The sequence below is a fragment of the Marmota monax genome, unplaced genomic scaffold, assembly GCF_021218885.2.
Source record: "Marmota monax isolate L192 unplaced genomic scaffold, Marmota_monax_Labrador192_F-V1.1 WCK01_AAM20220418_F8-fsc00205, whole genome shotgun sequence".
Classification (NCBI taxonomy): domain Eukaryota; kingdom Metazoa; phylum Chordata; class Mammalia; order Rodentia; family Sciuridae; genus Marmota; species Marmota monax.
Genome location: NW_026692417.1, coordinates 495,491 through 517,747, shown reverse-complemented (window position 1 = coordinate 517,747; position 22,257 = coordinate 495,491). Strand labels below are relative to the sequence as shown.

At 40.4% G+C, this 22,257-nt stretch overlaps 2 protein-coding genes across 2 annotated transcripts; both read left to right on the top strand.

Annotated features, from left to right (window-relative positions):
* Positions 1 to 8,923: 8,923 nt before the first annotated feature.
* On the top strand, positions 8,924 to 10,049 carry LOC124091584 (keratin-associated protein 9-9-like). Its single transcript, XM_046442658.2, has one exon. It carries the CDS (start codon positions 8,962 to 8,964, stop codon positions 9,496 to 9,498), a length of 537 nt encoding a protein of 178 aa, XP_046298614.1. The 5' UTR covers positions 8,924 to 8,961; the 3' UTR covers positions 9,499 to 10,049.
* Positions 10,050 to 16,143: 6,094 nt separating this feature from the next.
* LOC124091582 (keratin-associated protein 9-9-like) lies at positions 16,144 to 17,612 on the top strand. Its single transcript, XM_046442655.2, has one exon. It carries the CDS (start codon positions 16,182 to 16,184, stop codon positions 16,716 to 16,718), a length of 537 nt encoding a protein of 178 aa, XP_046298611.1. The 5' UTR covers positions 16,144 to 16,181; the 3' UTR covers positions 16,719 to 17,612.
* The last annotated feature ends 4,645 nt before the right edge of the window (positions 17,613 to 22,257 follow it).

Sequence of the window (22,257 nt, the reverse complement as noted above, 5' to 3'; positions counted from 1 at the left end):
TAAGTAGAAATGGCATCAGGACTTAACTGGAGCAAATTGAGTCCTTGACTTGATGTAACTGAGGAAGGAGTAATCCCTTTATATACAGATAGCATTTCTCCTTACAATGTTCTTCCCAAATTAGTTTCCCACACCTCAGTGAGCACCAGCTACTTGCTGTGGCAGCTGGGGTTGCATTTAATGACTTTCTTGAATGCAGGGATCCTTTGAGGCCCTAGCCTCTTACCAGCCACTGGAGGGATTCATCTACCTCAAAAAGCTTTGAGAATCTCTTGTGTCCTCCTGAGAGTCTCATCTAAAGGAATTTGTTCCTTAGTATCATGTGAATCAAATCCTTACATGGCTGTGATCTGCTGAGTAGATACTTTGAGCAATGTAACCTAGATCTTCCTGCCTGATGGGTCTGAAACTGTAGTTACTATGTCATTGTCTAGCCCTGGCTGCTGTTATTACCCATTTGTGGTCATTATTGTGCATGGATATTCTAGGGAATAATCCAGTGTTATGTGTTGAATATGATCACATAGAATTTCTATTCAAATCATACTACTGAAGATGCAATTACCTAAGATAAGTTCATACCAAAATAGTTTGGATCCTAATCTAATGGGTTGGTATCTATTTAAGAAAGGATATTTAGCGACATATACACATAGAAGGATGACAATGTAAGACACCTGGAGAAGACCTCTTTCCACAAGTGAAAGAGAGAGCTCTAGAACAGATCCATAAGATGGAAGTGAGTCAAATCCGGTACAATAGGCCTATGATCATAACAACATTGCATGATTTTCAGAAATGTCACATTGGAACATTTAATCACATTTGCTGAAAAAAGTAGACTGATCATAACATTATCTAAATTTGTAAAGAAAAAAAATTTTTTCTATAAGCAGCAGCATATTTTCAACATAAAACAACTCTGATGATTTTAAAAGCCTCATTGCTGTTCCTGAAGCAGTCCTATTTGACCCACTGTGTAATATGCCAATCAGCAAAACGAGTTGCTTTCAAAACATAAAGAGATATTTGAGTCAGCCAAGCAAAGAATGGGAGAGTGAGTCTCTACTCTGTATCCAAGCATAAGGCTTTAGAAATATTTATGAGACAAAGAATCAGGGTTGTTTATAGAGTGGGAATGGGTAATCAGAAGGCAGCAAAAGTGAAGTGATCTGTAATCTTAATATTGAGGCTCTTCACAGGATACATATTCAGAAAAATGTGGGTTAACATAACCTCAGAGTGAGTTGTGGGACCTCTGATCAGGGACGCCACCTATTAGCCATTGATCAGACTCTTCCCCAGGCCCAAGTGGAGTATCAATGGTTTCAACCACATTGAGATACACAAATGCTACATCCAAGTCCCTGGAAAACCACTTTTCCATTATGGCTCACACAACAGAGGTGTTGTCTACAGCAAAGCTATTGACAATATATTGGTTGCAATATATTACTATATTGCTTAGCTTGTGACCTCTAAAACTGGTGATTTATTTATTTATTTGTGTGTGTGTATGTGTATGTGTGTGTGTATATTTGTTATGGGGGATTGGAACTAAAGGACACTTCCACTGAACCATATCCCCAACACCTAACCCTTTTTAAAATATTTTATTTTGAGAGAGTGTCTTACTCAGTTGCTTAGAGCCTAAGGTGCTGAGGCTGGCTTTGAACTTGTAATCCTCCTACCTCAGCTTCCCTAGCTGCTAGGATAATAGGTATGTGCCCCTGAACCTTGCAAAAATGGGAATTTTTAAGTCCCCCAAAGCAAGTAACTAAAGATGACACAAAGCAAGTTACATATAAAGGGTTTTACCAGACTCATGAAACTCTATTCTAATAAAAAAAAGAAAATCTACAGAAAACCAAGGAGCATCATAAATAATGGTAAAATATTGAGAGATCTCTCTCCTATGTTAAGATTATACAAAGATATCCATTTTTTTCACAGTTGTATTAAAGCGTTGACCAGTGGACCAAAGCTAGAGAAAAAAAAATGGGAGATAGAAATAGTATGCTGAAACTAACAAAAGAAGTATTGTTGGCCATAACATAACCATGCATTGAATATTGCCCCGCCCCAAAAAATCTGCAATAAACTTTTAAAAATAACCAGGGATTTCACATACATGCAAACATGCAAAAATGGGTTATTTTTGATATTTCAGAGGCAGTAAAACTTTAAATTTTAAAATTTGATATATAGGGTACATAAAAATAAAACATATGAGAACAAATTTGTTGAAAAATTGATAAGTCCACCACAAAGGGAGAAATAAAGATTTGTGCATGGGAATTCTATGACCAATTCTATACTTTTTTGTATATCCACCAGAGAAATTTATACACATGATCACAGGCTCTGTACAAAAGCCCATATAGCAGCAATAATTTGAATAGTCACAACCTGCAAACAAGTTACTTGTTTTCCTCTAGGAAAACAAAAATGAAATGAGTCAGCTTCAGTCTGTGAGAGATAGTGTAGCATGAAGAATGAACACAGCAGATAAACGTACAGATGAGTCTCCACTCTTAACCTCAATAGAGAACAACCAATCACTCATTTTGTTTACATAAAAGGGAAAAAGTCAAAACTGACTTAGAAGATTACACATCAAGAATGATCAGCTCCCACTGGGATTGAGTGAGAGGATATGTTAAAAAAAAAGAGTGATATGTTAAAAGAAAGAAAAGAAGTCAAGAAAATAACAGAATGAGAGGAGAGGAGAAAGAAAGAGAGACAGACAGAAGGAAAGACTGAGAAAAATCCCTGACAAAGATCAGTGACTATGCTGGTACCAAGTTAGGACTAGAGTCACCTGCTCATCCTGGCTTGCCTGGGTCTGCAGGGCTTCTGTGGCGGAAAGTCCCACAGGCTCATCCTGGATAAAACAGGACCGATAGTCACCCACACATTCATCCATAACTGGATCATCTCCTGTACTGCTTCTGTTTCTACCCTGAGGTTCTGGTCTGTTCTGCTGGGCAAAACCACATGCCAAACACCCTCTTCCAATATGGCTTGGACACACAGATGGAAGAGCTGGTCCAGAGACAGATGCATCTAGGAGCCTTGAGCCAGAATCCTCTGTGTAAACACTTGCTCTTCCTCCCTGTGAATACAGCAGCATTGAGCTCCTCCCACAGACACTTCCTAATCTGAATACAGAAGAAGGAACTGTTCTAGAAGAACACCATTCAGTGCCTCCCAGGGCAGCCGGAACCACCACATGACCAAAAGGATGCTCAGAGCACCAAGGATGCTAATGAGGTGACTGTCTTCCTTTCATCTGGAAACAGTTCCTGTGAGTTAAGCCCTCTTAAGAAACAGATTAAACGTTTACTTTCTGAATGCTTTTATCACTTAAAGAATAACTTCTTCCTTCACAAACACAAACTGAATATCGATATAATATGAACAACCACAAAGAAAAGGCTGCTGATGGTTCCAAATGTTGGAGGCCAGATAGACAAGAGAGCCTGGTTGTAAGGAGTTGTCGTATTCTGCAAAAATTGCCTGTGAACAGGATCCCCCTTTCACACCTGCTGCCATGACCCATTTCCTGCTTCCCCTTGCTGCCAGGCTACCTGCTGCAGGACCATCTGCTGGAGATTAGCCTGTGTGACCAGCTGCTGTGGCACACCCTGCCCTGCACCCAGCTGCTGCAGCATGCCCTGATGCCAGCCTAACTGCTATATGTCCAGTTGCCACCAGCCTTCTGGTGGCTGATCGAATTCCACAAAACCCCATCATCCTCCCACAACACTGGCATTCTATTTTGTGGACAATTTCACTTTCTAGACTACCCTGACAGCCAGCATGCTGTCACTGAAATGTCTGTTGCTACTCTACTCATTGAAAATCCTGAGTCAGCTTGATGGAGTGCAAAGGACTTCATCCTGGTTTTTCTTCTTTCCTATGTCTTGGGATCATGTGCATCTTCATGATTTCCTCATTCTGGAGTTATGGTCTTGGCTTGGACTCTTAAGATCATCAGTCTCAGACATGGACCCACCATATGACCCAGCTATACCATCCCTCAGTATTCATCCTACGGAATTAAAGTTATCATACTACATGCATATCCATGTTTATAGCAGAACAATTTACAATAACCAAACTATAGAACCAGCCTAGGTGCCCATCAATGGATGAATGCATTAAAAAAAATGTGATATATATGCACAATGGAGTTGTATTCAGTCATAAAGAAGAATTAAATTGTCATTTGCAGGAAAATGAATGGAATTAGAGACCATTGCATTATGCTAAGCAAAATAAGCCAAACTCAGAAGGTCAAGGGTCATATGTTTTCTCTCATATGAAAGCTAGAAAGGGAAAAGAAAAAGTGGGGGAGGGGCAGGAGTCTCATAAAAATAAAGGGGAAATCACTAGAGAAAAGGTAGGAGAAGATGGGGGTCAGGGAGGGAGGGGGAAGTGCTAGGGAGTAATATTGATCAAATTTTATTGTTATATTTTGTGCATATTCAAATATGTAACAAAACTTCCCCAATTATGTACAATTAATGCACCAATTAAAACCATGGCAAATTTTTAAATAGAAAATAAAAATTTTCAACCTCTTTATTTTTTTAACCATTCTAATAAATATAATTTTATTATAAATAGAAATTACTGCTGCAAAGGCATAAGGTTTTCCAGAAAAAAATTACCAATGATAATGGAACATTAGAAACAAGAAATCGATCCACCATTACTGTTGACAATTTTTTTTGTTAATTTTTTGTAGAGCTTGTTTTAGAGAAAGAGTCAAATAAAGGGTGGAGGCAGGATCCTGTTGGGGATTAATTAGTACCAGCTGATGAAAGACATGGTCAAAGCCTGTTCCAGGCAGTAAGCTACTGCCTTCCCCCGTCAACATGTATGGAAGGATCCCTGTTTACTGACATTGGCTCCACATTTGGCACCAGCTCCACCCATGTCCTGGTTTTCGTAAAAAAAGCAAGCACCAATAATATAGTTGGTTACCAGTGATGAATTCAGCTCCCTCACAGTACAACGTTAGAGAAGCATGCCCAGGCAAGCATATAATGCAGGATTTATTTTAACAGGGGTAACATAGACTTCTCCCTGCAGAGAGAAGGGAGCCATAGCTGGTATCCCAGTATCCCTTCAATCTCTTTCTTTATGTATCTTACAAACACAGCCTTAGAATTTTCTCATAATTTTTGCAACTGATTAGTAATCTCAATAATCCTGTTTTGTTTTCTAATATACTCATGTTTCTGGTGTCCTACTTTGTTCTATTCATGATCACTTAGAATTATATCATGAGTCACGAGGATTCATTTATGTTTCTTAATGAATTCTGACACAATTTATTTCACATTGTGTTTTGTTTCATTGTACAGTAGTTCCTGATAGATTTAAATGTATATTACAGACTATATTATCCATTCTGAGTATCATACCAGCCCCCACAAATTATTTTCTCCATTTTTCAGATAAACATAGTTCATTGTGTATAGTCATGTAGTAAATAATAGATAGACTCAGGTGCAGGATTGGGTCTTCTTTATTGGCCTGAAGACACTTACAATGACATCTCAAGACAAGTAGAATCATTAGCCTTTGGTTATCAGCCATCATGCCATGGTTGCTGCCACAGCTCTTTTGTGGCTATTCCCAGGGCACACTGTGGGATACTCCAGTGAATCCCCTAAATTCCAGGAATAATCCTCCCAACGCTCTATTTCTTCATTACAATTGTACTTCATCAAAGAGTAACTCCTGACTTTGCCATTTTCTCTGTTGACATGAGGAGTCCAACATGACCAGGAAACAGTTGTCACTTTAGAGTATATCCTCTGATAGACTATCCCTTACTTAGGCGCTAAGCTTTTAACTGAGTGGAACTCAAAGCCATGGGAATGGGGGCACAAATTGCCAAGTATATTGTCAAGATAGTTAAAAATGAGAAAAAAGACTCACTTCTACTTCCACCCATCAATCTCTGAACCCATGTATACTACTACTGAGGATATATACATAAAATCACCTATGTGTGAACCATGTAAGAGTCACTGGGCCAGGGGATATCACACATCCAGATGATAACAATGAACACTGCAGTGTGTTACCTCTAAGTTGGCTCCTTACATTCCAAAGAACTCTGCTGTTCTTTGTAAATTTGTTATTGTTTTTCATTAATACCTTGGTCTGGAGGTTGGTGATTTTTTAAATATATTTTTTATTTGTCACTAGACATTTATTTTATTCATTTCTATGTGGTGTTGGGAACCAAACCCAGTGTCTCACACATGCTAGGCATATGTGATTTATAAAGGAAAGATGTTTATCTGGCTCATGATTCTGGTACCTGGAAAGTTCAGATAGTGCCAGCACCAGAATCTGACTAGGGCCCCCTGGCTGTGTCACAACATGGTAGACAAGTTGAAGGGAAAGCAGGCTCATAGATCACGTGGTGAGAGAAGAAGAAGAACACAAAGCTGAGACAACCAACCTTGACTTAAAACAACCCATTCCCTTGGAAACTATACAGTCCCACACAACCTGACTCACTCCCTGAAACCCTATGAATCCATTCATGAAGGTGTAGCCTCAATCAACTAACCACCTTCCACTGGGCCCTACTCCATCAAAGTGCTTAAAGACACCTCACCACCACCACACTAGGAGCAAATTTCCAGCACATGAACCTTTGGGAGACAAACCACACCCAATATGTAGAAAGATAACATTGCATAAATCTTCCCTGTGGGGACTTACGGGATGTTCTAGTCTATCTGTTGTTCCCCATGCCCGTGATCTGCAATAGCACTGTTAGATTATAATATGGGTATAAATTACCTTCACATACACCAGTACAGGGAGCCACTATTAAGGGCAAATTGGGCCACAGGAAAATGAGGAATCTTGACATATTGAGAGCTGAGTTTCTTAGAGAATGGAAGAAATACAATAAGAACAGGAGGTTAAATTCTGGGGATGCAACACAGCCTCAACAACAAATAGGCAAATCGAATGCAGTGCCAATGCACATAATCATAGCCATTTGAATTCTTTTCAGAAATGCAAAGTTGTTCTAAGATTTGAATATTGACCAATGTTTTAATCATATTTACTAAATCAAAAAATGAAATAATCATAATGTCATTCCAATAACTTAAGAAAAGGCATGTTATAAATTTTAATAGTTTAGGAAATAGAAATAGAAAAAAATTTCAGCTGATCTGATGAGAAGAAACAGTCATAAACTACATAATTGTGAAATATTAAGAGTGGCCCCTGCTACAAGAAAAATGCACACAACTATATTCTTTATATCCATTACAGCCACTTCCTGACTGTTGTGTAACATTTTTAAAATATATTATTGACAAACTATTATAAATAATGAGGGATTTGGGGTATCAGACCAACACACATTCATAAATTATTTTTCTATATTTCAGACTGTTAAAACTTAAAATTTTAAACTATAGATGCATATTATCATGAAGAGTAAAATGCCTAGGAATGAATTTATGCAAAGATGGGCAAGACTTCTTGAATATAAATATTTTGACTAAGCAAATCTATGAGCTATTCTAATCTTAGGTATGCTATTTAACAGAAATATTTACATTTATTAACAAAAAAACCTTCAAGAATTTCCATTAGTTTTAATATTTTAATAGTCTCCAACTGCTAACAACTCACATGTATATCGACAGTACAGTAAACAAAGAAATTGTGACTTATACATTAAATGTAGGATAATAGAGGAACAAGATGAATGGATTACCTGGGTGAATCTCAATATTAATGTGCAGAAAAGTGGCCAAATCCATACCATTTCATTTATCAAAAGTTATAAAACAGCCTAAAGTGACCTACAAAGTTATACATCAGTAGACTGATTATCTACCAACGGGGATGATTAAGGAGTTATGTTTTGAGGATGGGGATAAACTCTATTCATTAACCTGTTATAGAAACAGGGGAGTGTTCAATTGGTGTATCAAGTTGAAAACTAATAATTTGAACACTTTTTTAAATGAATATTTTATACTTCAGAAAAATTTGGAACATAGTAGAACTTACAAATAACTGGGCATAATCTCCTCTAATTCCTTCACTAAATAGAGAAGAAAGAAAGAACACAAGACATGTATTTCATGTTTCCTGAAATAACTGTTTCTGCTGGTAAACAGGGTTAGGACTCCAGTCCCCAACAAATTCCTAGAACTCCCCAGTTATACCAACTTATTTTTATATACATGAAGGACCTCATTCTAGGAGACCCGGCAGCTCAGCCAGGGACAAAGACAAAGGGTCACCTAGGCTGGAGATTGATGGATGTTTTCTAAGTCCCAGAGGAATCCTTCTGCTTCCACACACCCGATCTGGCTCTGCTGGGAACACAGTTTACAGCCTCTTCCCAAGTGCCTTTGGTACACCTGGGATACACAGGTGGAGACGCTGGTCCAGAGACAGATGCCTCAACCACTTCTTGGGTACACAGACATGGAACTAGGCATTCGGTTCATCATAGCAGCATCATTATCATTCCCAGAGAAACTTCCTGATCTACATAAAGGAAAAAGAACACAACAGTAGGGGAACAGCAACCCTGACCCTCACAGGCCTGCAGGAACTGCCACATGCCCAGGTGATGATCAGAGCAAGAACAATGCAGATGCTGTGGCTCCTTCCTTTTATCTCAACAAAGTCCCTATGACTTACTGCCAATTAAGAAACAGATGAAACACTCACTTTCGAAAGATTCATGACTTAGGGAACAACTTCCTCCTTGTTAATATCCATACTGAACATAGAAAACAATAGGAAAATAATGTAAACAACAAGGAGGAAATGTCCTAATGATTGGCCCAAACCTTGGAAGACCCAAGTATAAAAGGCCCAGATGGGGAGAAGTCATCAGATTCTAGGAAAGTCTCCTGTGAACAGGATCCACCCTCCACACCTGCCACCATGAGTGACTGCTGCTGCTCCCCTTGCTGCCAGCCCACCTGCTGCCAGCCCACAGGCTGCAGGACCACCTGCTGCAGGACCACCTGCTGGAAACCAGCCTGTGTGACCTGCTCCTGCACACCCTGCTGCCAGCCCAGCTGCTGTGGCTCCAGCTGTGGCTCCAGCTGCTGCCAGCCCTGCTGCCAAACCACCTGCTGCAGGACCACCTTCAAACCCACCTGTGTGACCAGCTGCTGCCGCACACCCTGCTGCCAGCCCTGCTGCTGTGTGTCCAGCTGCTGCCAGCCTTGCTGCCAGCCCAGCTGCTGCGGGTCTAGTGGCTGTGAGTCCAGCTGCTGCCAGCCCAGCTGCTGTGAGTCTAGCGGCTGTGGGTCCAACTCCTGCTGTGAGTCCAGTGGCTGTGGGTCCAGCTGCTGCCAGCCAGTTTGCTCTGGACCCGTGTACTGCACAAGGAGATGCTACCACCCCACCTGTGTCTGCCTGCCTGGTTGCCTAGGCCAGGGCTACGGATCCAGCTGCTGCCAGCCTTGCTGCTAATGCTCAAGTCCCCAAAGGACCAACATCTGCACAAACTTCTGTCAACTGAATTACCTCCTTAGGCAAAAATCTACTTCACAAGCCCAGCATGTTGTCAACAAAATGCCTGTTACTTCCCTGCTTGTGTAAGCCCTGTGAATCAGTTTGAGGATGTACAGACTACTTTGTCCTGATTTATGTCTGGGGCATCAAGCAGCATCTTCCTGTATCTCAATTTCAGACTTATGTTCTTGCCTTTGACTCTTATATCAAGATCTTCACTCTCTTCTCTCTATGTAACAAATCCTCACAGCTCTCCACATAGGTTTCTCTGGCTGATCAGTGATCTACGTGATCATGTTTTCTTTCTCAATGTACTCATGTTTCTTGTGTTCTCATGTTTCTTTCAGATTTTTGTTTCCATAATCTTCCTAGAAGCAGGAATTCTTACTGAAATGGCTTTTAATAAATTCTGAACCATTCTCATCCCATGTTGTGCTGTGTTTTCTTGGACAGCATTCCTTATATGACATGTACGAACACATGTATGTACCCAGGGCATTATCCATCCTGAGCCTCAAAACAGCCCCCCATAAATTAGCATCTCCCTTTTTCAGAGGAGAACATTTCATTGTGTGATGCTATGTGCTTAATAATGAGCAAGATCCAATTCTGGGCCTTTTCTTCCTGCTCCAGTGTATTTACACTGAGATCTCAGGTAAGTAGAAATGGCATCAGGACTTAACTGGAGCAAATTGAGTCCTTGACTTGATGTAACTGAGGAAGGAGTAATCCCTTTATATACAGATAGCATTTCTCCTTACAATGTTCTTCCCAAATTAGTTTCCCACACCTCAGTGAGCACCAGCTACTTGCTGTGGCAGCTGGGGTTGCATTTAATGACTTTCTTGAATGCAGGGATCCTTTGAGGCCCTTGCCTCTTACCAGCCACTGGAGGGATTCATCTACCTCAAAAAGCTTTGAGAATCTCTTGTGTCCTCCTGAGAGTCTCATCTAAAGGAATTTGTTCCTTGGTATCATGTGAACCAAACCCTTACATGCCTTCTTCCCCTGAGTACCTACTTAGAGCAAAGGTAACCTAGATCTTCCTGCCTGATGGGTCTGCACCTCTAGTTACTATGCCATTGTCAAACTGTGGTTGCTGCTATTACCTATTTGTTGTTATTACTGAGGATAGATACCCCAGGAAATAATCCAGTGTTATGTGTCCCCCAGAATTCCTATTCAAATAATACCTTTGAAGATGCAATTAGCTAAGATAAGTTCCTACTGAAATAGTTTGGACCCTAATCTATTTGGCTGGTGTCTGTATTAGAAGGATAAATTTAGAGACATTCACACATAGAAGGAAGACAATGTATGACACACGGAGAAGGCATCTTTCTACAAGTCAAAGAAGCAACCTGGAATCAATACCTCCCTCACAATCCTCAGATAGAAGAAGAAGAAGAAGAGGAGGAGGAGGAGGAGGAGGAGGAGGAGGAGGAGGAGGAGGAGGAGGAGGAGGAGAAACACCTTAATTTCAGACTGCCAGGCTTCAGAAATAAATTAAAGCCATTCGGTTTCTTGTAGCTTATCATGGCAGTGCCAGTAAACCAATAAATCCAGTCAGTCTCTTGAGTTCCAGATATAATCCCCTTATATTCTAAAGTCTCATGATAATTGTCTCACAACTAATAGTAACTCCTCTCTCTGCTTGTTGGTCTACTGGCATGAAGAAAGCCAAGGTGATGTTTTTATTTTGAATTATGTCCTGTGGCAGAAATGTTGCTCCCAAAGGAAGAAACCTTCAACAGAGTATGGTGAAAGCCATGGGGGTGGGGATGTAAACACTCGCTCTTGTGACTAGAGGTTCACAATGGTTCACTGGAGGTCTAATGACATCTTATGCACTCCTGTCAAAACACATGGTCTTGTCTGAGAAACCTGAAGACACAGGTGCCATGCTGTGTAATGTGTGGCTGGCCACTGTCAGCTGTACTTCTCCTGACTCTGAACCTCCAAGATTGACCACCCCTCTGCCTTTTAGGAAATATCCATTCACTTTCATAGAATCTGCAACTTGGCAATAAGTATATTCTGTTAATTTTGAAGCTGTTCTCTCTTTAAGGTGCCTGTACATAAATTGGTTCTGCTTCTATTTATGTCACTTTTAAGCTTTAATTTCAAAGGTACTGTGATGTCTTGTCTTCTTAGTTTTTTGTTTTATTTTGTTTTTTCGGGCGGGGGGGGAGTTATTACCTGAATACAGAGTCCAAGTTATGTTACTTCTCATATGTTAGTATAAACTTCCATTTGGTTCATTTCTACCATGATACTCAGAAATAAGTATATTATATGTCATACATATCTAATTATATTTTTAGATAACTCAAGGTTTCTCCTCCAATCTTTGCCAAAGCCTACATGTGAAATAGAGTAGTATGTGTGCTTTCTTGAAAATCACATGGTTCATCATTCTTAAAAGGAAGACAATCAGACTATATGTCTCTAAAATGCTCCTGTAAGTTCCTAGGAGCCTGGCCAAGTTAAAGGAACATAGCAGGCCTGGGCTAGAATATCCAGATAGTGAAGTTCATGGGCTTTCCCTCACAAATTCTGGGAACTAGAGCAAGTCGGTATTATTTGTAGAAGATAGAAGATAAAAGAAGAAGAAGAAGAAGAGGAGGAGGAGGAGGAGGAGGAGGAGGAGGAGGAGGAGGAGGAGGAGGAGACGACCAGGACTGCTCTCCTTGGGATGCTGACTATACAAGGAACAAAGCAAGACAAGCAAGCTCATGCTGATGATGTCACTGCTTCTAGAGCCTAACTTATAAAACTCCTCTCCCTGTGGTGACTGGTGCAGAATGGAGGACACTGTGCAAAGGATGTGTCACTCATCCAGATGGCTGCCAGTGGACATAACACTATGAGGGTCAGGAGGTGTTCTCTTCTGGGGTAGCATCATGACAGACAGGAGGTACTACTTGGTAAAGCACTGTGAAGGACAGAGGTGCTCCTGTCCAGTCATTGCCACTGGTCTCTCTAGTGAGGGTATCTTTCCAGCTCATCCCCACTGGACCTTCCCCATAAGCATCTCCCAATAAACCTTATGTCTCATCCTCCATCTCCAGGCATCTTCTTTGGTTCCTTCTCTCAGCAACCTATCCTGGTGCCCAAGAATGACTGGGCTACAGACATGACACAGGGGCTCTCATGTTGATCAGGTAATAATCTCATATCACTAACTTGAACTTACAATTTACCGGTCACACTCTTCCCACCCCCCAGTTCTCTTCTGTGAGTTTAAATGATGCTTGCAAGTGTCCAACAAGTCAACATCTATCATAAATAAGACATAAATGATTCAAATCTAGTGCCATGTGTATATGACGCAAAATGCAAGGTTGTTTTCCAAAATACAAAGTTGGTCTCACATTTGAACATTCTTCAGTGTTTTAGCCACACTGCTTAAAAAAGGCACAATTAACCATAACATTATCACAACTCATAAAGAAAAGTCACTTCATAAATCTCAACATCATTTTCAAGAAAGTAAACCTTTCCCCATGGTATTGGCATAAAAACCACATAGACCAAGGGAACAGAATAGAGTACCCAGAAAAAACCTCTTGCATCAAAAGCCAACTGATTTCTGACAAAGCAAACAAAAACATACATGGGAGAAATGACAGCCTTTTCAGCAGATGATACCTGGAAAACTGGATATTCAAATGCAGATGATTGACGCTTGACTGTTCTCACTCTATGCAAAAATCAATTCAAAATGGCTCAAAGACCCAAATATAAGACCTGGAACTATAAAACTACTTAAAGAAAACATGGTGGATACACTTCAAGATGTTTAGACAGGTAAGTATTTTTGCATAAGACCCCCAAAAGCACACAAAAATTTTTCCTAAAATTTTCCTAAATTTCTTAATCTGATATAATGCCATTTGTCAAACAGCAAAATTTGACAAATGACATTATATCAGATTAAGAAGTTTAGGAAAGCATCAACAGAGTGAAGAGACAGCCTACAGAACGGGAGACAAATTTGCAAGTTACTCATCTGACATTAATCATTATCCAGAATATATAAAGAACTCAAAACTTCAATAACAAAAAACAAATAATTCAATTAAAATATAAGCAAATAATACAAATAGATAATTGGCAAAAGAGGAAATTCAACAGTCAACAAAATTTATGGAAAAATGCTCAACATCATTAACTGTTAGGGAAATGCAAATTAAAACCAGATGAGACATCACATTCCTATTAGAATGATTATGCTAAAAATAGACCAAAACGTGCTGGTAAGGATATGGAGAAAAGGGAACCCTAAAACACATTTACAAATGCAAATTTATATGATCATTATGGAATGGAGAACAGTATCCTTTAAAAACCTAACAATAGTACTATCATGTGATCTGATTATCCCACTTCTGAATTTTTATCCAAAGAAAATGATGTCCATATATCAAGGAGACACCTGCTTACTCATGTTTATGTCGGGCTGTTCAAAGTAGCAAAGGAATGGAATCAACCTACATGTATTGAAATATCACTCTGTTCCTTCTTAAATATATATAATTATTATATGCCCATAAAAATTTTAAATGTTTCGTTTGATCACTATCCATTGCATGTATGTGCTGAATTATCACACTGTACCCCATAAATATATAGGATTAAAATAATAATAAAGTATTTTAAAACTTTTAAACAAAAATACCTTAGTAAATAAGGAATAAAATAGTCTCATTACTCTGTTAAAATAATCTACAAAAAAAAATAGAGGAAGCATCAAACATAACTGGGGAATTTGTGAATTCTCCCTTCTGAACTGAGAATATACAAGGATATCCACTACACCTTTATATGAAATATGGTGCCAGAGGCTCTACCAAATGGTCAAAAACAAGAAAAAAATGCAAGATAAAAGAGTGAAATGAGGTTAATAAAGAATTATCATTTGCACATGATTTTGACAGTGCCTGACTTGCCATGCAATAAACAATTAGAAAAAGCTAGAGAGCTTTGATACATGATTAACATTCAAAATAAATAATTTTCTATATTTCAGAAGCATTAAACTTAAAGTTTTGAGTTATGTATAATAGAATAAAAAATAAGATGTCTCAGAATAGGTCAAAAGAAAGGTAAGAAAAAAAAAGAAAAAAAATACATAAACTAGAAATTATAAGTAATTCTACATGTAGTTTATATGATAAAAAGTTTTAACTACATATACCAAGGCTCTGTACAAAAACATGCATAGCAACACAGTTTTCATAATCCCCTTCTACAAAGAAGTCATGTGCTTGTCTAGAAGCTAATCAACAACAATGAAGTTGTGTTAACTTCATGTATTATTGGGAATTACACAGCAGTGAAATTTAATAAACTACAGATGATTACAGTGGTAAATCTAAAAGAAAAAAGAGAGAGAGAGAGAGAGAGAGAGAGAGAGAGAGAGAGAGAGAAACCAATTTTTATTTATAATAAAAATCAAACAGCCACTACTAACCTCCAGGGTTACAAGTCAACAGAGGGACTGGCTCCTTCTGGGGACAAGTCAGAGGATACCACTGGAGGGAAAGAGTCAATTTCACTTCTCAACCTGGTAACAAGGACATGAACAGATTCAATTTGTAATATTCCATCAAGCTGGAAATTAATCCTTTCCATCCTTTTTTTAAATGAATGGTGTACCTAACAAAGAGTTAGAAATATGTAAGGCCTCAAAGATAAATGAAGTATCATCTCAGTCTTAATTCCCTCATTAAAGAAAAGAAACATGGAGAGAAAGAGAGGGGAAAGGTGGAAAAGGAGGGCAGGAGGGGAGGAAAGAAATGGAGGGGACAACTGGCCTAGTATCACTGGCTCCACTGGTACCCAGGTTAGGATGGAGTCATCAATTCATCATGGTCTGCCTGTATCTGCAGCAGGGCAGGTTCTTCGCCATGAGCCCCTCAGTCCTGGGCAAAGTAGGGCCAATGGTCATCCATAAATCCATTGATACATTCTTATTCCTAATGCACTGATTCTGCATCTACCCATCCTCTGATTTGGCTCTGCCATTGGGATCACTTTTCACTAAACATCCTTTTCTCAGGTGTACTTAAGACCAAAAGACCTACAGGTTGAAGAAGCAGATACAGACACAGACCACAGTATTCATCTTGATTTGGGGGGGAGGGGGAGGCAAAGAGATAACAAATCAGGTATTCAATTTGTTCCCGTGATCATCTCCTCAGCATGTCCTTCCGCAAAATGTCCCAAAACACACTTCCCAATCCAAGTACAGCCAAGAAAACAAAACTGTGGAGAAACAACCACCTTGACCCTCACAGACCTCAGTGACCAGGTGATGATCAGAGCAGGAACAATGCAGATGCTGTGGCTCCTTCCTTTTATCTCAACAAAGTCCCTATGACTTACTGCCAATTAAGAAACAGATGAAACACTCACTTTCGAAAGATTCATGACATTTAGGGAACAACTTCCTCCTTGTTAATATCCATACTGAACATAGAAAACAATAGGAAAATAATGTAAACAACAAGGAGGAAATGTCCTAATGATTGGCCCAAACCTTGGAAGACCCAAGTATAAAAGGCCCAGATGGGGAGAAGTCATCAGATTCTAGGAAAGTCTCCTGTGAACAGGATCCACCCTCCACACCTGCCACCATGAGTGACTGCTGCTGCTCCCCTTGCTGCCAGCCCACCTGCTGCCAGCCCACAGGCTGCAGGACCACCTGCTGCAGGACCACCTGCTGGAAACCAGCCTGTGTGACCTGCTCCTGCACACCCTGCTGCCAGCCCAGCTGCTGTGGCTCCAGCTGTGGCTCCAGCTGCTGCCAGCCCTGCTGCCAAACCACCTGCTGCAGGACCACCTTCAAACCCACCTGTGTGACCAGCTGCTGCCGCACACCCTGCTGCCAGCCCTGCTGCTGTGTGTCCAGCTGCTGCCAGCCTTGCTGCCAGCCCAGCTGCTGCGGGTCTAGTGGCTGTGAGTCCAGCTGCTGCCAGCCCAGCTGCTGTGAGTCTAGCGGCTGTGGGTCCAACTCCTGCTGTGAGTCCAGTGGCTGTGGGTCCAGCTGCTGCCAGCCAGTTTGCTCTGGACCCGTGTACTGCACAAGGAGATGCTACCACCCCACCTGTGTCTGCCTGCCTGGTTGCCTAGGCCAGGGCTACGGATCCAGCTGCTGCCAGCCTTGCTGCTAATGCTCAAGTCCCCAAAGGACCAACATCTGCGCAAACTTCTGTCAACTGACTTGCCTTGCCCGCACAAATTCACTTTCTACCTTTCCTGAAAACCATCATGCTATCACTAAGATGTCTGTTAATCATCTCCTTTATAAGAGCTTGTAAATCACTATGAGGGGGTGCAGACTACTTCATTCTCTTCTTCCTTAGGCCTAATGGATCTCGGGCCAGCTGCATAGATCCTTGATGTGGAGCTATGGCCTTGGCTTAAATTCTGAAGCCAAGTTCTTTACCTCTTTTTCTAAATAACTTAGGAAGACACTTCTTCATTAAAAAATTTCAAAAAAGTTTATGCAGCTGATCAACCATATTTTCTTTTGCAGCATATTCTGGATTCTTGTATACTTCTTTATCCTTTTCTATTAGTTTCTGTTGTTTCCCCAGATGCAGACACCCTTAATAAATTCTGTACCATTATTCGTTCCTTATGTCTGTCTTTGTTTTACTATTGTAAGATCACTTGACATTAGATGTACACACTAAATAGATCTGAAGAGTACAATACATTGACATTGTAGTACACACCATAGGTATAATGTCTCTGGAAGTTTTTCCTCTTGGATAACTGAAAGTCAGTATTCATTGATTAGAATTCCCAACATCCTCCTATTACAGCCTCTGGAAACTACCATTCTAGTCTTTCTTTACCTGAGTTTGATTTTAATACACCTGATGTGAGTGGAATCGTGTAGAAGGTATCATTCTGTGACTGGCTTATTTCACTTAGCATAGTATCCTCAAGGTTCACCCATCTTATCGAAAAATAGAATTCCATCAGTTTTAAGGCTGAATAGTATTCCATTGTATGTTTGTACCATGTTTTCTTGAACCATTCATTACTTCCATATCTTAGCTACTGTTAATAGTGTTGCCATGAATTCTGGAGTGCTAATATCTTTTCTGCATTCCGATTTCAATTGTTTACATAAGCACTCTGAAGTGGGTCTGCTGGATCATATGACATTTGTTTTTAATTTTCAGAGGAATCTCCATTCCATAGTCTACAGTTGATACCTCATTTATAATCAAACCAGTATGCACATTCTGTCAACACCAGTACTCTATTGAGTAATTTTTTTTTATAATAGCTAGACACAAAATTCCAATATTTCATTTAACTCAATGTTAAAATAATATCCCAATGTTTAATGACAAATTGCATGATCTTGCCTAAGAAACTAGATGACCAAGGAATAATGTCCCTCTTCAGGCTTTAGTTGGGCAATGCCAAAATCCCACCTGTGCCTCTTTCAACTCCATCCTTCCATGGTAGACCAACTCCCTGCCTTTTGTGAAACACACATTGATAATCACAAAATACTCAGTCAGGCTAGTGTAAGTTCTGCTGATCTTGAATCCAGTATATTTATTTAACATGGATTTGTTTAAATTGGCTCTTTTCCTACTTGCATCACTTTTACAGCCACCTTCCAAGGATAATCTGATCTCTCTCCTTTTCCTGTCTTGTGGCACCCAAGTGGATAGCACCAATTGTCCTACTTCAAATTTGTTAATGTAAATTTTCATTTGTTTCCTCCCTGACATAGCATTTGATAGCCAGTTACAATGTTACTTGTCACACAAGTAAATTTCTATTTTTGGTAACTCAAGAGTTTCTTTCTTTAATTCCTTTCAAAGTCCAAATGTAAGATCCACAGTGGTAGGTCTTCTGAAAGTCCCAGGGGCTCTCACTTTTATGTGTGGTCATCTGATGCCACCAGCTTCTTGGTAGTGTTTTCCAATCGCACTTTGCCCCCAGGTCTTCTTTGGTGAGTTCAGCTGATGCTTACACACACTACTACGTTGTTCCTTTGAAAATCTGAATAGAGGGTAAAAGACAATTCTTCAATCATGGCTGTGGAATAAAAAAATATGGCTGTAGAGATGACCCATCTGAATTTCAGAACATTGGTACAGCCTCTGTTTCTGTGTTTCACAAGCTCACATCAAAGGTCAGCTTTGACCACAAGTTCCCCCTTGAAATTCCCCTTACGGTGTGTCTGCCAGAGAAGAACCCTTGGGATATTCCAGCATACCTACTCTAAGAGCTCTGCTCGTGTATGCTATAGGCTTGAGAGGATCCTCAGAAAACCAGGACACTGTGCCACAACCAGGCAAATTTGGGCCACAGGAAGGTAGAGGAAATATAGTGAGGACAGCAAAACAAATTTATGAAATGAAAAGTCAGTATATACATCCCCCATGAGACAGAAGGGAGCCAAGACCACGCCATAGGCAGCAGATGGAGACCACAGGGGATTAACAGAAACCTGAAGTTGGTCCAGTGTCTTAATGTGTTCCAGTGTTTTAACCACATTTGCTGAAATAGGTACAATAAGGATTTCATTGTATCCACTCATACAGAAAAATAAAAGCATTTTACAAAGGTGAAAAGCTTTTCAAGACAGAGTGCTGTAGCAAATTGAGAAGGAAAATAAAAAGACATGACTGTTAACTAAGAAGGCCAGTTTTATTCATAAGTGAGTCGATCAAGTGGTGGGAGAACAGGTGCCAAATTTGTCTCCTGCATGAAGTTTTTGGACATCTGATATCAGAGACGTCACAAAACAGACACTATCCTAGGCCCAAGTGAAGGGTCAGCTATTGTCCCTGGACGAAAGCTGCCTCCAAGTACCTGGAAGAACACTTCAGAAACTATTTCAATCATGGCCCACATTTCAGAGGTATTAGCTGTAGCAAACCTACTGGGAATTTCACAGTATATTACTTAGCTAGTGACGTCTGGAACTGTTGGTTCTTAAAGTCATTAGGTACAAGTCACTAGAGAGATGAGAAGCAGGTAAAGACTAGAGAGGGTTTAATTATCACTAGTGAAAATTGCTTTTGCCCTCGTGAAAAAAATCTAGAGAAAAGAAAAGAAGGATCATAGATGATGGGGAAAAGTTGGGAGCTCTCACTCCTAGGCTGGGATTGTAAAAAGAAAAGTATTTGATGCACAATTATACCAGAGGGTCTACCAGTGAATCAAGGCAGGAAAAAATGGAAGATAGACTATGCTAAGAAGAACAGAAGCATCACAGACCATGACAGGATTGAGCATTAGAAACTGCTCCACTCCAAAAAATCTACAATAAACTGTTTGGATATCACATAAACGTACAGTAATGATCATATTCAATATTTCCCATACAGCAAAATTTTATATTTTAAGTTATAACATATAGCATGCATTAAAAACAAAATATCTAAGAATAAATTTAGGGAAAAATTGACAGGACTATGACAAAGAAAAGAATAAAGATTTCCACATGGGAATTAATAGACAATTCTATGTCAGTTTGTATATCCACCAGAAAAGTTTGTATACATGACAGCAAGCTCGGTATGAAAATCTATATAGCAGCATGAATATGCATAGCCCCAATCTGCAAACAAGCTGCACGTTAATCTAGAAGACAAGCAACAGACAATTTTCATCCAATTCAGTCTGTGGAAGATCTTACAACACTGAGAGTTAGCTTAATTCAGATAATTACAAGGATGTACCTCACACAAAGAACAAAAATAGAGAGAAACCAATTCTACTATTTGATGAACCTAAGAGTGAAAAAAGCCACTTAGATGGTATGTTGAACAAAGGGATGAAAACCCGTTGGAAAAACGTGGCAGAATATAATCTGCAGGTTATGGGTAGACGTCTATATTCTAAGTTGTATTGTTTTAAAGAAATGGTAGACTTCAAAATGTTTTGAATGTTAGTCCTCACAGAACAGATATGGAAGGTGGAAGAGCTGGGACAGAGACAGATGCCTCTAGGAGCCTTCCGTCAGGATGCTCTGGGTAAACACATGTACTGTCCCTCCCTGTGAATACAGCAGCAGCATGCTCCTGCCACAGACACCTCCTAATAATCTAAATACAATCAAAGGAAAAATATTCTAAAAGAAATGCTGCACTGATCTGTCCAGAGCAGCATTAGCTTTCCCATTGACCCAAAAGATTGATCAGAGCACCAAGGATGCCAAGGTCTTGAGTGAGGATCCTCTGGGTAAGCACAGGTGCCAATTTTCCTGGTGAATACCACAGCACCATGCTCCTCCCACAGACACTTTCTAATTTGAATACAGACAAAGAAACAAAGCTCCAGAGGAACAACTGCCTCACCCTCCCAGGACAACACATGACCAAATTGATACTCGGAGCACATAGGATGCTAACGAGGTGACTGTCTTCCTTTCATCTGGAACAGTTCCTGTGAGTTGACACCCTTTTAGGAAACAGATTAAACACTTTCACAACACTCATCACATTTACATAACAAATTATTCTACAACAAACAAAAAATAATGCAGACAATAACATAAACAACAACAAGGCAAAGGGCTGCTGATTGGTCCCAACTTTGGAAACCCCATGGATAAAAGAGCCCAACTGCAAGGAGTCCTCATATCCTGCAAACTCACTCACCTGTGAACAGGATCCCACCCTCCACAGCTCACACCATGGCCCACTCCAGCTGCTCCTCTTGCTGCAAGCCTACCTGCTGCAGGACCACCTGTTGCAAGACCACCTGCTGGAAACCAGCCTGTGTCACTAGCTGCTCTAGCACACCCTGCTGTCCACCCAGCTGCTGTGGATCCAGCTGCTGCCAGCCATGCTGTCCCCCAAATTGCTGTAAAACTACCTGCTGCAAGACCACCTGCTGCAAGCCAACCTGTGTGGTCAGCTGCTGCAGCACACCCTGCTGTGAGCCTTGCTGCTGCATCGTTCCCTGCTGCCAGCCCTGCTGCCCTCCTACTTGCTCTAGAACCACCTGCTGCAGGACCACCTGCTCCAAAAAGTCCCATGTGACCCTCTGCTGCAACACACCCTGCTGCCAGCCCTGCTGCTGTGTGTGCATCTGCTGCCAGCCTTGCTGCCCGTGATCAACTCCCAAAGACCAAGGTCTACAAACTCTGCTCAACCTGCTTGCCTTACCTGCAATTCCCCTCCTACCTAGGCTTAAAACCATCAGACTGTCATCAGAAATTATGTTCATCACCTCCCAAGTAAGACCTTGTGAATCACCTTGGGGGAGTGCAGACCACCCCACTCCTATCCGCTTTTTTCCTTAGGTCTTATGGACCCTGGTTCAGCTTCACAGGTCCTTGAAGGAGAGCTGTGGTCTTGATTAGAATTGTGAAGCCAAATCTTTATCTCTCCATCTAAATAACAAAGAAGCACACTCCCTCAGAAGAATTTCATAGGTATATGCAAGTGCTCCTTCATCTTTATAGTCATGGTGTTCTCCATATTCCTATTTGCCATTTTTTCTGTCAGAATCACCTTCAGTTGGCTTCCTTGGTACATCCCTTCTTCATAAATTCCTAATAAATTATAAATCTTTATTCATTCTGCATTGTCTTTCTTTACCTTCTTGTGTTGAGACCCCTAACATGGAAATCATATTCTTGATCGATTTTAAGTGCAAAGTAGATTGTCATTGTATCCCACACTGTAGCACAGACACCCAGAAGTTGTTCATCTTGCAAAATTA

Excerpts from the sequence above, each read along its gene's own strand:
- LOC124091584 (XM_046442658.2), top strand. The coding sequence starts at position 8,962 with ATGAGTGACTGCTGCTGCTCCCCTTGCTGCCAGCCCACCTGCTGCCAG.
- LOC124091582 (XM_046442655.2), top strand. The coding sequence starts at position 16,182 with ATGAGTGACTGCTGCTGCTCCCCTTGCTGCCAGCCCACCTGCTGCCAG.